General features: G+C 53.7%; 5 protein-coding genes across 5 annotated transcripts; 2 read left to right on the top strand and 3 right to left on the bottom strand.

The window, feature by feature from the left end:
- The first annotated feature begins 451 nt into the window (after nucleotides 1-451).
- PHACADRAFT_251634 (uncharacterized protein) lies at nucleotides 452-1,719 on the top strand. The gene has a single exon (XM_007393070.1). The coding sequence runs from the start codon at nucleotides 497-499 to the stop codon at nucleotides 1,070-1,072; it is 576 nt and encodes a 191-aa protein (XP_007393132.1). The 5' UTR covers nucleotides 452-496; the 3' UTR covers nucleotides 1,073-1,719.
- A 4,729-nt stretch (nucleotides 1,720-6,448) lies between these two features.
- On the top strand, nucleotides 6,449-7,626 carry PHACADRAFT_206662 (uncharacterized protein). Its single transcript, XM_007393069.1, has 4 exons — nucleotides 6,449-6,678; nucleotides 6,729-6,813; nucleotides 6,878-7,408; nucleotides 7,464-7,626. Exons 1-4 carry the CDS (start codon nucleotides 6,555-6,557, stop codon nucleotides 7,543-7,545), a joined length of 822 nt encoding a protein of 273 aa, XP_007393131.1. The 5' UTR covers nucleotides 6,449-6,554; the 3' UTR covers nucleotides 7,546-7,626.
- A 77-nt stretch (nucleotides 7,627-7,703) lies between these two features.
- PHACADRAFT_251631 (uncharacterized protein) lies at nucleotides 7,704-9,292 on the bottom strand. Its single transcript, XM_007393068.1, has 9 exons — nucleotides 9,117-9,292; nucleotides 8,968-9,053; nucleotides 8,781-8,912; nucleotides 8,638-8,716; nucleotides 8,393-8,576; nucleotides 8,199-8,316; nucleotides 8,072-8,143; nucleotides 7,948-8,016; nucleotides 7,704-7,889 (listed from the first exon to the last, which is right to left on the bottom strand). The coding sequence occupies exons 1-9, from the start codon at nucleotides 9,269-9,271 to the stop codon at nucleotides 7,783-7,785; spliced, it is 1,002 nt and encodes a 333-aa protein (XP_007393130.1). The 5' UTR covers nucleotides 9,272-9,292; the 3' UTR covers nucleotides 7,704-7,782.
- A 2,786-nt stretch (nucleotides 9,293-12,078) lies between these two features.
- Nucleotides 12,079-13,720, bottom strand: PHACADRAFT_206661 (uncharacterized protein; the record flags this gene model as incomplete). Its single annotated transcript, XM_007393067.1, has 10 exons — nucleotides 12,079-12,415; nucleotides 12,474-12,542; nucleotides 12,593-12,664; nucleotides 12,718-12,835; nucleotides 12,908-13,091; nucleotides 13,153-13,231; nucleotides 13,296-13,308; nucleotides 13,333-13,427; nucleotides 13,483-13,568; nucleotides 13,632-13,720. The coding sequence occupies 10 exons, from the start codon at nucleotides 13,718-13,720 to the stop codon at nucleotides 12,309-12,311; spliced, it is 912 nt and encodes a 303-aa protein (XP_007393129.1). The 3' UTR covers nucleotides 12,079-12,308.
- A 177-nt stretch (nucleotides 13,721-13,897) lies between these two features.
- PHACADRAFT_192920 (uncharacterized protein) lies at nucleotides 13,898-14,212 on the bottom strand (the record flags this gene model as incomplete). Its single annotated transcript, XM_007393066.1, has 3 exons — nucleotides 13,898-14,030; nucleotides 14,080-14,123; nucleotides 14,174-14,212. The coding sequence occupies 3 exons, from the start codon at nucleotides 14,210-14,212 to the stop codon at nucleotides 13,898-13,900; spliced, it is 216 nt and encodes a 71-aa protein (XP_007393128.1).
- Nucleotides 14,213-15,466: the final 1,254 nt, after the last annotated feature.

The raw sequence follows: 15,466 nt of genomic DNA, 5'->3' as shown, positions 1-15,466 counted from the left end.
GGGAGACCGGTGTTCATCCGCCTACGCTGAGCTGGACGGGCGTCATCGTCCGGGATTGCGTCGACATCGATAACTTCTACAGGCCCTGGCCTGCGAGAAGGGATAGTTTGGCTGGATGTTGAAGCTTCAGGCATCGCTGTGGATGAGCTTCAGGGGGGGTTTGTCGTCAGGAGGCGGTCGACCGCGAGAATTATGGAAACAACAAAAGCAGCGCCCGCCGTTTGGCGCCGATTAGCGGGCTAACGCGAACCACAAACACACACAAACAAACTATACTGCAGAAATGATAGTTCTGCCATTCTTCACCGCGCAATCTTTCTAACACATCATAAGAATGCTGCGTGTGAAATGGACAGAGTAAGAGGGTCCTTTGCACAGAAACTCGCTAAGCAGAATTGCGTCGGCGTCAGCGAGTAAATATGATTAAGCGCCTGTCCTTGTGGCGTCCCGTACTCCCGCTCGATGTCCTCTGCCTGCCTGAGCTCCCAGACTCGCCATGGACCTGGACGATTCGCCTTGGGGCGAGAATGTCAAGTCTGTGCAAGACTCTGAATGGTCAAAGCTCTCCTCCGACTTCGTCAACGCTGGCTACCGCGAGGGCATCACGGCCGGGAAGGAGGGTGCGCTTCAGGAAGGCTTCGATGAGGGCTTTGCACAGACCGGTGCGCCTCTTGGTCGAAACCTGGGGATGCTGCGCGGCTTTTCTTCTGCCCTTGCCTCCTTCCTCGCCTCGACGTCGGCACAAGAGCATACGGAGCGCGACCAGCTGCTGAACGAAGCCCGCACGATCTCTTCAGCGCTGTCAGACGTTCGCTTCTCCGACATAGACCCTCCAGACACGCAGGCTATGGAGCACGCGAAGGAACACATGGAGGACGCAGAAGATGTTGTGGCTTCGGAGGAGTTGCAGGAGAAGCGAGATATGGAGAGCTTGGAGGACCTAATGGACCGCATGGGTGCAACGCCCTCAGCAAAGCAGGCAAATCGACCCACCCCAGAAGACGTCGCGCAGCTCGAACAGCGTCTGCATACCCTCGCTCAAACGTTGGGTCTGACCCTGCCTTCAAGATAGCAAGCTTCACCGCGCGCTCTCATTGCACCTCTATCCATCGTGGACGCAGCCTCCTACAGCTCGCTCGCTCGCTCGCTGGCTGAACGCTGCGTTGCCGCGTGAAATCGTAACACATCCCCGTCCAATCCGTGTCATGCGGTCTCATGGCGGGTATCTTTACCTCCAAAGCATTGCACTCGAACACAGCCGCCGCACGTTTTTGGAGCAGGGAACCAGTGTTGGTATTAAGACAACAGAACTATGCGGATGTATCAAGACAGGGGAAGAGATTGCTACGGAAAACTATAAGAAGCTACTTAAATGTAAAGTCTAGTGGAGTGACGGTGAATGTACTGAATACACTGGAATAAACTGAGCACAAGGTCTTAAAAGGAGTGATAATTTAGCGCAGCATCAAGAAATAAGGTCCCTGCGGTAGCTGCGACGAGTCGTACAAGTTCATAAGAGATACAGACAAGCGGGCGGAGGGGGCTACATGCGGCCGCCGGAGGGAATATGAAGTGGCGTGATCAGTTCGGGAGGAGAGATAGTGGGATGCGGAGGGGAGTGCGGCGGGCTTTGAGGTGAATTTGAAGCGAAGGACTGGAAGGACGAAGAAGACGCATGTCGATGCTGGGCGGCAAGGTCAGTCAATAACAAGACACCCACCCCGAAAATGCCCACTTACTGTTTTATGATGGGGGGAGAATTTCGAGATGATACTCTTTACACGTTCCCGACCATGGAGTTTTGGAGATGACGTCGCTGAAGTCGAGTCCTCGGAGTCGCCAGTAGGGAAGCTCACCATCGCGGGATCGGGTTGATCATGGTGCTGCGCACTCTTCCGCCTTACAAACGAGCTTACCCTCTGCCGTATGCCACCCGACCTGCGTTTGCTGATACTGTGACGTCCTTTCGGCGAGTGCTGTGGCTCGGACGGATCATGCGACAGGAAGGGCTGGTCCGAGGGTGCATACGACGCGTCGCCATGCAGGCTTGAGCCGACGTCGTGCTCAAAGGTGCTCTTAGAGCTACGTGCGTCACCGTTGATGTCGTACGGGTGCAGGAACTGTTGGCTGGTCCTGTGGCTAACCTTGCTGTTGTTGAGGTTGAGATAGAAACTAGCTGGGCTAGACTGGTCGCTGGTAATAGCGGTCGAACCTGAGGGCACAAGGTGTTAGCTCGATCTCACTGCTTGCCACGGACACAATTACCAGATAGGGCACGTTCATGCTCAGGATTCAATGCCGCATCTTGCATACCCTTCAGCGTATTCTCCAGGTCGTCCCTGACAGCCGTCAGCTCTGCAGCCGATGCTTCCGCATCCTGAAGTGCCTGTGACCTCGCCTCAAGCTCTGCGGTAACCTTTGCCAGCTCTTCGCGCATGCTCTCCATCAGATTCGCCATCTCCTCCTTTGCCTCCCGCTCTTCCGCAAGTTCGCTCTCGACTGAGCTTAGCGACAGGTTCTTCAAGTCGATCTCGGATTGCAATGACGTGTTCTGGGAGGCGAGCTCGGACTTGAGCGACTCGATTGACGCGATCGCGTCCTGTTTTGCGGCTATCTCGGCAGGAATAGCCTGCTGCAAGCCCTCAAGGGCTCGCGTCTTCGCATCCAGGTCGGCACGGAGACTGGCAATCTCGGTGGACGACTCGGATCGCGCCGTCGCAGAAGAGTGCTCGGCTTGGGTCAGAGCAGCTGTGAGCTCGTCGAGCTTGCGTTTGAGCGAGTCTTGCTCTGCCAATGCAGTCGCGAGTTTCTCTTCTGCGGAAGCCAAGGAAGATTGTGTCTCCTCGCGGGTCTGGCGCTCGCGCGCAAGAGCAGACTGGACACCGCGGAGAGAGTCCGAATGTTCTTGCAGCTCACCGGTAAGCTCTTGTACGCGGCACGCGTTCTCCCCTCGAAGGACGTCCAAGCTCTGAGAGAGCTCTTCTCTTGCTTTCTCCCCGGACGCCGACGCGGCTTGTGCAGCATCAAGCTTTTGAGACAGCGCTTGTAGCTCGTCCCTAAGGGATGCGATGGTCCTTTCTTGCTCGTGATGCAATGTTTCCGCGTCAGACTTGGCCTGTTCCAGTTCGCGAGACTTAGTTTCCAGTTCTGCCCTAAGGTTTGAGGCCAGCTCCTCCTGCGCTTGCCGTGCCGCATCCGAGTCTGCCTTCAGCCGGTTCAGATCCTGTGATTTCGTCTCCAGTTCGACGACCAGGGAAACCTTGTCCCGCTCCAGACCCTGCAACTTCGCCTCTAGCTCAGCGGCCAGAGACGCCTTCTCCTGCCTGACTTCCTCGACCTCTCGTTCCGATCGGTCAAGTGCCTGAGCCTTGGTTTCGAGCTGACTTGATAAAGAAGCCGTGGACTTCTTTACCTCTGTCAACTCTTTCTCGACTGTGTCCAACGCCTCAGTCTTGGCTCCGAGCTGACCCGACAGAGCCACCTTCTCCTCTTGAATCTCGTCAAGATTCCTCTGCACCTGCACCATCTTCCTTCTATCCTCATCCAACTCTTCTCTGACACTCTCAAGCTCCTTCGCCTTCGCGTCGATCTCCGTTTGATGGCGCCCCGCCTCCTCAGCATTCTCGCTTCGGAGCTCCTGCATCGTTTCCTCGAGAACTCCAAACGCATTGCGTTCGCGTTCCAAGATCTCGCGCTCCTCGCTCAGCGCCTCGACCTTCTCACGAATCTCGTACCTGAGACCGGCGACGACGGCTGCGTGGTCGGCACGCACCCGCTCTTCGGCCTGCGCGCGGCTCTGCCGCTCGGCATCGATGACAGACACCGCGGTGCGCAGCGCGGACGACTCGGCGTCGAGGCGCTCCTTGAGCTGCGCGACGGCCGTCTGATGCTCGCCCTTCAGGCTACCAAGGGTGTCTTCCGCGAGCTGTCGCGCCTTCTCGGCCGCCATGCGCGCGGATTCGCTGTCAAGAAGCGCCCTCCGCGTAGATTCTAGCTCGGACTTAAGGGAAGCGACCGTGGCGGAGAGCTCTTCGCGGAGGTGTGAGAGGGTGTTCTCGAGCTCCGCTGAATCGCGAGACGCGTCTTCACGTGTCGTCGCAAGAGTTTTATTCAGAGAGTCTGTCTCGGCGCGGAGATGGTCGATGATCTCGGACGACTCTGTCCGAAGAGCGACGAGGGCTGCTTCGAGCTCCACTTTAGTCTGGCGTTCCTGCTGCAGCGACATTACGGAAGCGGCGAGAACGGATGTCTTCTGCTCAGCTTCGGCCTTGAGGGCGTCGATCGTTCGAGAAGATTCACTTTTGAAGGTAGCAAGCGACGTCTCCAGTGTTCCTTTCGCATTCTCCAGAGAATCCCGCGACGCCTCCAGGTCGGCAATGGCCCTTGACCTATCTTCAAGCTCGGACTTTAGGTCAGAAACAGTACGATGCATGTCTTGCGTCAACGTAGCAAGCGACTTCTCTACTTGCACCTTCGCCTGGCGTGTCGCCTCAGAAACGGACTGCGCGTCAGCGAGTGCTCGGGCAGAGCGCTTGAGCTCAGCCTTCAGCGTGCCAACCTCCTTCGAAAACTCGGCCTGTACGCGATCCAGTGTGGCTGATGTCTCTTCTTTGACCTGGTGCTCCAGTTCCAGAGTATCTTCCACCGCACGGAGAGCTTCAGACGTCCTGTAAAGCTCATCGTCGAGTTCTCGAGTCTTCTGTTGAGATTGTACGTGGAGAGCCTCGAGCTCTCCCGAGAGCCGCTGGTTGTCGACGAAAAGTCGTTCTGAAGTAGAGAGAGCACTGTCCAATCTGTCCGAAATGTCCTTGAGAGACGATTCCAGCTCCAAGTTCCGTTTTTGCGTAACAGTAAGAGATGAAGATGTCTGTGTATGAGCAAGCCTTTCTTCGGCCAAAGATTTCTCTTTGGTCTCCAAAGCCCGGTGTGTCTCCTCCAAAGCGGCCTGTGTTTCGCGAAGAGAACGAGTGGCGTCCTCAAGACGGTCTTCAAGCCGCTTGACCTCCGCGATAACAGTTTCGTGGATCTGCTTGCGCCCTACGAGAGCCGCGTTGCTCGCCTCCAGTTGCCTCAGCGCCTCCGACAGCACTTCTTCGTGGCTCTTCCGCAAAGTATCGGCCTCTTGCTCCGCGTCCGAGAGCAACTTCGCCTTCTCCTCCTTGTGCTGAGTGGTGAGGTTGTTGACAGAGAGTGCGAGCTTATTGTTTTCTTCTGACAGACGCGTGATCGACGCGGATAAGGTGGCTCGTTCCCCCTCCAAAGCCGCGAGAGCTTCAGACAAGCGTTCCGAGTTGCGACACTCGGAAGAAAGGGAGCTGGAAAGCTGGGACGCTAGCTGGCGTTCGCGTTCAAGGGCTGTCTGGGTTTGCGCGAGCTCTCTCAAGGTTGAGCTGAGAGACGTAGAAGCTTGAAGGCGGCCTTCTTCCGAGACACCTTGGGCAGCCAGCAAGCGGTCGCGTTCGTCTTCTAAGACCGCTATGGAAGCTTGCAAGGCATGGAAGCGAGATGCTTGTTCCTGTAGAGTGTGGCGGAGGTCGGTGAGCTGCGCGGTGAGCTCTTCGCGCTCTCGTTCAACAATTCCAATCCGCTGCTCGAGGCCAACAACGATTTGCTCGCTCAGCTGGTCAAGTAGTTCATAACGGGCCTATCCGATGGTCAGCAGCTTTAACTGCACAGCCAAGACTAAAGACGCACTTGGAGTCGATCGTATGTAACCTGGAGCCTCTGAGAATCACTACGACACTGCTCTATCTCTCGCTTCGACTCGGCTAGCTGTATCAAAGCGCGAAAACCTTCATTATGGAGAGTTGGTGTCGCTGTCTCCTGCTCTTCGTCAATCTGTGAAGCAATCAACTCGGTGAAGAATTGACAAAAGACGGGAAGGAGGGCATACCAGGTCGTTCTCAGACTCTGGCTCGCTCTCGAACTCCGTGACATCGCCGCTGCTGTCTTCGGTCTCCTTATCCTCTGGAGAAGGATAGCTTCCGAAGCGCTCCAGGAATCCCAGCATTATAGAGAGTGTATATCTGATGGGGAGAGTTAGTATGCTCGAAAAATGTCGTCAGGATGGTGTATGTCCCACCTATTAGTAGAACCTTGTCTTCATGGATGACTTGGTTTGCGAGGGGTTCAGACTGGTGCTGTTTTCAAGTCGCGTGCAGTCCGTTGTCGAGTACTGGGATACAGAGGAAACAGAGAGCGTTGCAAGGCCGTCAGGCAGTGTTTTTAGGGGAGCGTTAGGGCGTATGGACGTAGAGAGCTCGAATGAGATATGAGTGACCGGACGAAATCGCAAAAGTCGAGAGACCGACAATAAATGGAAGCAAGCCTTCCGCATCGAGCGCCCCGCGACGCGGCGACGCGAACGAGCCAATCCGCACACACGATCATATGATCCCGACACTACTGGTTACCGCTGGATCCTGATTCCCCCGCCACTCGCCTCCGTGCTTGCATCATGTTGGCATCTTCTTTGTCCGAGTGGCCAATGCAAAATTGTATATATTCGACGTTATCCCCAGCCAACAGCCGTCAACGGTCTCAGCCTCCGAAACATGGCCTCTACTGCCCTAAGCTGGCAGGACCGCCACCCTACGCAGCGTTTCTCCCTGCCGTCTTCAAACGACATACGCTACAGGGCTGAGCATCGCGGCCCGTCGTCTTCGTCCTCAGAGGCAAGTGCTTCTTGCCCTTTCCAGAACATCCATAACGCTGAACATGCCACTTAGACTTTCTCTCGTGTGACCGCGCCTGTGTATCGCCAACTGTCCTCATTGGCCACAAAGGCATGCTCATCAACACCATCTCAATACGGTGCGCATAAGTCCGCCGTCAGACGTTGGTCGCCATCCTCAGACGACTCTGAAGATGAAGGCAGCGATGTCGGGTCTGACTCTGATGCAGAGGATGGTGAAGACGGATTCGACGTGTCAATGGATATAGACGAAAACGAGTCTTCGTCTGTGGCAGCTGCCCATTCTAAGCTGAATACACGCATTCCTCTAGCTCCTCTCGATACCCTGCCCATCACTGGCAAACGGAAACATGAAGACCCTCACGCGATCATTCCTCCCCCTACGCCACATGAAAATAGAGACAAGTCTATGATGATCTACGACTCAAACGACCTACCAGACTACGAGTTCGTCATGGGGGACGATGAGGCCGATATGGAGCCCAGCCGGGATGTCCTATCTGGTCTGTACGAGAGCGACACCATGCGTCTCATAATCATCTGCTCCGTCTGTGGCAGACGGTCTTGCAGCATACCGCATGCTTCGCTGGGTCGCCTCGAGCTATTGAATGGTTGTGAAATCGAAGAGGCTCGTATGGGGGACTCACCGCGAAACGAATCTCCCCAGTTCAAGGTGCCAGCACCTACGCGATCTGCGAAGGTCCGTACGGCAAGGTATGCGGGACCTCCGCTACGTGCTTCAGACTGGCTCGTACCCAAAGTTCTGCAGCCTTTTCGGCCTCGCATCACCTACTACTCTGGGGCTTCGTCCCCTCTTGCTCCCAGACCGGACTACCGCTATCGACGGATGAAGTGCTCTGATAGACGATGTGCCTTCGTTGGCGCGTCAGTCGAGCATTGGAGGCACCATGTGGAGACCTTTCAGCATTATGCGTACGGTATCGCTCACAGGTACTTGTAGAATGAGCCAATTCACTGCCACAGCCAGCTACATAATGTGTACATTTTTATGGACCTAACGAGTTGTGAATATGAACTGGAGCCCTCAACGATCGCCAGTAAATACATTGTTAGCTCGTTCAGTCGGATCAGAGACCAGGGATGGGACCCAAGCCAGCCGCCTTCGCATCCGCCAGAATCTGGTCCCTGTACTGGAGGAACTTCGCTTCCAAACCCCTGGCTCCACCCTTGTTCGCTGTCATGAGTTCATAAATCAGAAGTGTCGGGGCACGGAGACAGGAGATGGCGCTCACATTGACGTCTATTGCTGTTGGTGGCGTGTTCAGTAAGGGTCATCATCATGCTCGTCTCGAGCAGTACAGCTGCACGCGGAGTTAGCCGACTAAGAAAGAAATCCCTGACTAAAATTTAGCTCACTCTGCGTGCCCTGCAAGATCTTCATTGGCTTGAGCTCCATGTCCTGGGTCGCGTTGTAGGGGCCATCCTCCGCTGAGCCGGCAATCAGTAGACCGGACGGGAGGTTACGGGAAAGTGAATCACGTACGTCCATGCGGACCAAACCCGCTCTCGAGCACGAGTGCACCCGGCACAAAGTCGTCAGTGAAGCCGAATTCGCCTTTAATAAGCCCCAGAACCTCGGAGGCAGTGTTGCGATGGAAGAACTGGCATTGAACGAGGAAGGCTCCTGTTAGAAAATACCGTCCTTGCGGAAGTGGAAAGATGCGGAAGGTAACACACCGGTGGTCTAAACGACTGCTCAGCGACGTCCCACTTCTCGCCAATGAACGCAAAATCGGCAAGCGCAACCCCTGGGGTCTTTGAGCGTGCCGTGAGGACCGTCCAGATCGACGGGTCGATATGATCACGGGTGAGGCTACCGAGGGAGATGAAGAAATCGAGGTTATACTTGTATGGGACGTAACTGACAGCCAGCCGCTGTCGTCAGCAAGGGAGATGACCTGGTAAAATCTGGCGCAACGTACTTGCCATGCCATGCTACGACGTCAAAGGGCGTGTGGTCCTGCTTGCACGTGAAGAGCTTACCGCCAAGCTTGTAGATAACTGATAGATACATGAGAGACAGGATTCAACACTTCGTGAGTTCAGATGCAACAAATACACGCACCTTCCCAATTGGTCTGGTCAACTTCAAAGTGGGCCACCGGGTGTTCGAAGTCGCGAGGATTCGCGAGTCCATGAGATCCAACGACGCCAAGGTTAGGGAGCTCATAGTGCGACCCGAAGATCTCTTGGATGTCTGCACAAAGCATATCAGGAAACGAACATGGCAAGGTACACTCAACATGACTCACAACCGATCGCACTACCATCTGGCAAAGTAACCTTCCACTTCAGTCCCCGCTGTACGACCGTGATCTCGCCCGGGAAGACTAGTAACCTAGGCAAGTAAACAGTGTCACCGAATTTTCATAATAAGGTACATGGATCCTGGACAACTCACCTACCCAGCTCGGTTTGGATATCAAGTCGGCCCTTCACAGGTATGATCAGGAAGTCCCCATCACTGTTCACAAATGCTTCCTTGTCCATGTCCGAGTTGCATGCATAGGTATGAATGGCGACACCTTCAACGAGCATCGGACTACCATTCCCCATCATAGTCTTGATGCCATAGATGAAATTAACTTTCTCGTTCGCCGATAGGACGTCCGGGTTCCAAGTGACACGCTCGGGCGTAGCGGTTTGCGTAGGATCATTGAGGGAGAACTCAGCGACGAGCTGTAGAGAGGCCGTGTTAACGGAAGCGATGGAAAAGTAGATGAAGACGGACAAATGGGTTCTGCTTCTCGCTCTTGACAAATCCCTCGTGAGCGACAGACGGGCGGATACGGTACGCCTTGCTGAACCAAAGTGAGGACATGCGTGCACACGCGATTGGGATGAACGAACATGCTCTTATTCTGTGCCCTCGGGGTGGAGAACGGAGTGCCAGTAATCTATGACCTTTGTCAGGAGGAAGTAATTGTACTTTTCGGAGTGGACCTTACGCATTCGGTGTACAGCTCGTACTTATTCTTCTGTGGCATATTCTGGCCTATAGGTAGGACATTGGGACTTGCACAAATCGTCAACGCGGCTGACCATGAATACTTGTCGATATAGACCTTACAGAGCTTCCGATGTGAAAATGTTGTCGAAACCGACTTGGTATCGATATGGATCATCTCTGCGGCGAGAGATGGAATAGCCTGTCTGAGCGCTTGCCTAACAGAAAGATGAGCAGCATTCAAAGTCTGGCGAGGGGACACATACCATGAGAGTGAAGACGAGGGATTATCAACGGGTATTCCGATATATGGGAGCAGCACCGTGTTGCGAACGCGTCTTTATATCCTGAGCACGGACAGAGCCTAGCCCTAACATACAACAGGACCATAAGTGTCCGCCTCGGGGACGCCCCCGAAACCCCGGAAACACGATTAGGTCCCGTAACTACCGTTACGAGTTCCGGCGTAAGACTCTCCGTCAGCTCACCCTGAAGACCCCACGATGTGCCCCGGGACATAGGATTGCAGACCCGGGGTCATATCGACCCCTCCGTCACCAACAACAACCTCAACTCCTCGCACGATAATATCATCTTACTACGGTAGTGTCTGTGTATGCTGACGTTTTGCAATCTCAATCAAGATTGGGGACACCTTCTCATTGCGTCCTCTGGTGTAGCTTTGATAGTGGCAATCAGCGGGTAGTGGTGGCTCAGTTCCTTCAGCCGGGTCAAGCATATGTCGCGTGCTCCGCTTCTGCAAGTACAAGCTTGGCCTGTGACGCATGTGCAAGAGACGGCGTCGCTCTGCTATACGCGAATTGTGTTCCCCCGATAGCGGTTTTCGTGGAGGCTGTTCTGGAGGCCAAGTGTCTTCGTGGTTGATGCTCGCTTGGCTGCGACTGCAGCTTTCTCGTGGTTGGGAAATCGCGGGCACAAGCGGCTGGCGCAGTGCCTTAGCTGGCGTGGCATCAGTATGGGCGGCGAGGTGTAACATGTAAAGTAAAGTCTCAGATCTCCGGGGTTCTCGGAGTGCACCTGGGCGATCGATGCCACTTAGGAGGACCCCTGACATTGGGTGGAGAGGCCAGATCTTGATTTTCGCCTGACCCAACCTTCTTATCCGCACAAAATTTTGGCCCTCTGGCTCAAAAAAGTACGGATTTTCCTCCGGCCCCGGCCTGACGGCTGGGTTTGGATGCGGATTAGGCACCAAGCCTCTACATCCTCAACAATTCGCGTCGTTTTGCGTCCATAGGCACCCTGTAGTGCAAGTAACATCTCTATCTACAATAAACCAGGTTCCTGCTTCGCCTTTGCCACTATCTTCCGCTGCTACCGCCGCCGGACTCTTCTCCCCTCGCTTCCGGGAAGCGTCGACGGCCTTCACGGTAGCTTCAGTGATCTTGGAACAGTAGAGGATAGTGTTTAGCTCACAGAGCACTTTGTTTGCGATGCTGACTTCACTAGGAAGGGTGCACAACAAATAATTAAATGAGGCGTGAAGGAACAAGAGCGTCTGCATCGAGACGACGCGCTGATGAACGGCACGGAACTGATTGGGCTCGAGGGCTTGTTATACACCTGCACAACCATATTGGACAATAGACGTCGAGTAGCATACGATTGTGTAGACACAGGAAGAATATTTTAATTTGCGCCCTCGCTTGCATTCTTCACTCTTACTTGCCAATCGTAGACGAACGATTCCCGATTGAGGCGCATTTTGTATTAAATACCGCACTAGATATGGAAAGGCTACCGATGTTGACAAGAAAAGTGTCTCAAAGACCTTGGGCATCAGCCAAATGGGGCGACCAACATGCCCCAAAAATCCGTATACGGACGGTCCTTAGGCCTTGTAGAGCGGCTGCTGGCGCGGTGCGGATTATTCCTCCGGCACCCCCGGGTCCAAGCCCGGTTTTGGATGCGGATTGCCTCAGGCATAGGGGGTCCCGAGACCCCGTTTTGGATGCGGATTGTCCTCAGGCCCCTCCGCCTAATGTCAGGGGTCCTCACTTAGGATTACCAAGAACAGCCGCGAACGTAAGTAAGCTTGACTCAGTAGTACGGGCACAAGCGACTGGACACTTTCTTGGAATATGAAGCATGCTAATATACAACGATGACTGGCAGATCCTTGGGAGAAGCGACAAACCATAGACTGCGCACGACTCGACTGTAGTGTCGGCCGGCTCCGACCTCATCCTTATGCTCCAGAAACTGAGGTCGCTTCACACCTACGCTCCTTTTAATCAATCAATGTGACCTGGAAAAGTTTAGATGGTTTGCGTACCGCAACTCGCCTAAATCCATGGCATACTCGGTGATGGTCGTCATCATGAACAGCTCTCTATGGCCTCCGGAGCGGGACAAAATAGCGCACGCAAAGAATGAATAGCACATATATTATTGTGTCTCTTCTTAGATCTTGCAGGCCGGCGGCGGCATTCCAGCACCATGCGCACCTTGTCGCTCGCCAGGTATTTGTAAGCCACGCCATTTCACTGCTTGAAAATAGTGTACACCCTTATTCATGGATCCAAAGAGTACGAAATACTTCGGAGATGAACTAGAGTTTGGAACGGCCGCCAGTAAACACGGCTAATTTCCAATGCTACATTCAAAGCGCGGTTATCAGCTCAATCAGAGGCCGTGGATGATAGGCAGGCCAGCTGCCTTCAGATCCGCCCAGATTTCGTCCTTATATCTCAGGAACTTCGCCTCTAGACCTTTGTTCCCGCCTTCACTCGCTGTCATGAGTTCACTAGTTGGGTGGCGGGATATCATAGGATAGAGGACAGTACTCACGATAACGTCTGTCACCGTTGGCGGCATACTCAGTAAGAGTCATCAGCATGCTAGTCTCGAACACCGCCACTGCACGCAAAGTCAGTCGATGTGACCCCCTCTATCTCAGAGAAACTTACCGAGCGAACCCTTGAGGTCTTTTGTCGGCTTCAACTCCTTGTCGGAAGCCACATCGCATATCTCACTGACAGCTAAGCTGGTCATCAGCACCAGATTAGGAACAGCGGAAAATTAGATCACGTACGTCCATTGGGCATAAAGCCAGTCTCAAGGAACAGTGCACCCTGCTCGAAGTCGTCCAGGAAGTTGAGGTCGCCGGAGATGAGCCCTGCAACCTCGCGAGCAGTGTTGCGATGAAAGTACTGATATCGCATCCACGTCTCTTGTCAGCAAGTCCTGTCTCGAGGAAGATTGAAAGGGAGAAAGTAACACACCGGTGGTCTAAATGTCTTCTTGGCGACGTCCCACTTTTCGCCGACGAATACAAACTCGGCGAGTGCAACACCTGGGTTTTTCGAGTGTGCCGTGAGAACCGTACAGATCGATGGATCAATGTGGTCGCAAGAAAGGCTGCCGAGAGAGATGAAGGAGTCCAGATTATACTTGTACGGGGCATAGCTACCAGCCAACGGCGGTGATTAGCAAGGGAGATGACCTAGTTGGGTCCAGCACAACGTACTTGCCGTGCCATGCCACGACGTCGAAGGGCGTATGGTCCTGCTTGCAAGTAAAGAGCTGACCACCAAGCTTGTAAATGACTAATTATACATTAGATGCAGGGATTCAACACGTCGTGAGGTCCGATGCAATAAGTACACGCACTTTCCCAATCGGTCTAATCAATTTCGAAGCAAGCTACCGGGTGCTCGAAGTCGCGAGGATTCGCGAGTCCATGAGAATCAATGACGCCAAGGTCAGGGAGCTCATAGTGCGACCCGAAGATCTCTTGGATAACTGTACAAAACATATCAGAAAGCAAATATGGAGAGGCGCATTCAACATGACTCACAGCCGGTCGCACTACCATCTGGCAAAGTAACCTTCCACTTCAGCCCCCGAGGCACAACTGCGATCTCGCCCGGGAAGATAAGCATCCTATGCAAGTAAACAAGGTTAACAATTTTTCATTAAAGAGTGCGTGGATCCTTGGCAACTCACCTACCCAGCTCGGTCTGGATATCAAGACGGCCCTTTACAGGCACGATGAGGAAGTCCCCGTCATTGTTCACAAGTGCTTCCTTGTCCATGTCCGCGTTGCATGCATACGCGTGACTGGCAACACCTTACATGACATTGGGCTGCCATTCCCCATCATAGTCTTGATGCCATAGATGAAATTAACTTTCTCGTTCGCCGGTGGGGCCTCTGGCCTCCAAGCAACTCGCGCGGGTGAGACGCTTTGCTTAGGGTCACGAAGGGAAAACTCAGCGACGAGCTGAAGAGAGGCCGCGATAACGGAAGTCGTGGACAAGTAGATGGAGACGGACAAACGGGTTCGGCTTCTCACATTTGGAAAAACCCTGGTGGGCAACGGACGGACGGATACGGTACGCCTTGCTGAACCAAAAGTGAGGAAATGTGCGCACATAAGATGGGATGAACGAACATGCTCTTATTCTGTCTCGGGGTGGTGAACAGAGTGCCAGTGATCTATGACTTTTGTCAGAAGGAAGTAATTTCACTTTTGGAGTGGATCTTACGCATTCGGTGTACAGCTCGTACTTATTCTTCTGCGGCATGTTCTGGCCTATCGGCAGGACATTGCATGAATCATCAACATGGTTATCCCAAGCACTTGCTGATATACGCCTTACATAGTTTCCGACGCGAAGATGCTACCGAAATCAACTTGGTAGTTGTACGGGTCGTCTCGGCGACGAGAGATGGAATAGCCTGTCTGAGCGGCTGTCTGAAGGGTGTGTAGGTTAAGCATCATTTGGAGATGGACAAAAAGGCACATACCATAATGATAGTGACGGTCTGCCAGTATTTAACGAGTATCGCGGTTCGGGTAGTGTCGTGCTGCGAGCGCGCACGTTATATACTGGCCGTGCTCGGTGATTCAAAGTCGATCGACTATCATCGGCTGATTGGATAAGGGAGACTACTCGGTGATCTTGGGTGCGGAATGAGCTTGACACATGGCACCATCAGCCCCGGCGCACCTGTGAACCGTGGCATGAATTTGAGCGCTGAGATCTGAGAATTGAAACGTCTCCGGGAGGAGTACGAGGACCTGGATGTTTACGTTTGGCATTCATAAGAAGCAATATCAAGGCCGGCCACGCAGTATATAGATAGCATAGCATAGCATGTGGTTCTCACCGTAGCAATTGCGATAACTCTCTACGCGTCTACGGGATATGTCCTCGGAATATAGAACCCGCCTTGCATAAACGCTGGTACAACATCCGGAATGTGTACGTTAGCAAGACGACTACATAGCCGGGAGCCAACCTTGTGCTGTGCTGCGCCCACATTGTCCCTAGCACGGTGCCCAGTTCTCCGAGAAAATTATGACCTGGTTGAGTGCTTCCAGGGTGCTATAAGAGGATGGGCACAGATGGCTAGTCATATCATAACTCGTATAACTCGTATAACTCGTATCTTTAAACACATGCTCCGAAAGTAAGTAGTAGGTTTCTTACTATTTGTTCCCCCCCTATTCAATGGGATGCCCGGGATTGAGACGCACATCCACATCCTGATCGGAAGTTCTGCCACTTCCGCTATCCTTAGCCAGCAGGCACCGTAGACCTTCCAGTATTCTCCAGACGAGATGGAGGATCTAGATTAAGCTGCGTGCACTCTGGATGTCATCGTACGTCTTTCCCCGGCATCGCAGACCATGTGAGAGGCACTTGTACCACTACGTGCCAGTCGGTATCGGAGCGCCCACGGTAGAGCAAGTTCACCCGCCGAAGTGCGACGGTCTCTGGTGAAACCCGCGTCGCATCCCTTGCCCAAATAGGACGCAACCAAGACGCACGTGG

The sequence above is a fragment of the Phanerochaete carnosa genome (assembly GCF_000300595.1).
Source record: "Phanerochaete carnosa HHB-10118-sp unplaced genomic scaffold PHACAscaffold_3, whole genome shotgun sequence".
NCBI classification, from domain to species: Eukaryota; Fungi; Basidiomycota; class Agaricomycetes; order Polyporales; family Phanerochaetaceae; genus Phanerochaete; species Phanerochaete carnosa.
The sequence above is the reverse complement of the archived record's forward strand: the minus strand, read 5'-3'. Positions and strand labels throughout refer to the sequence as shown.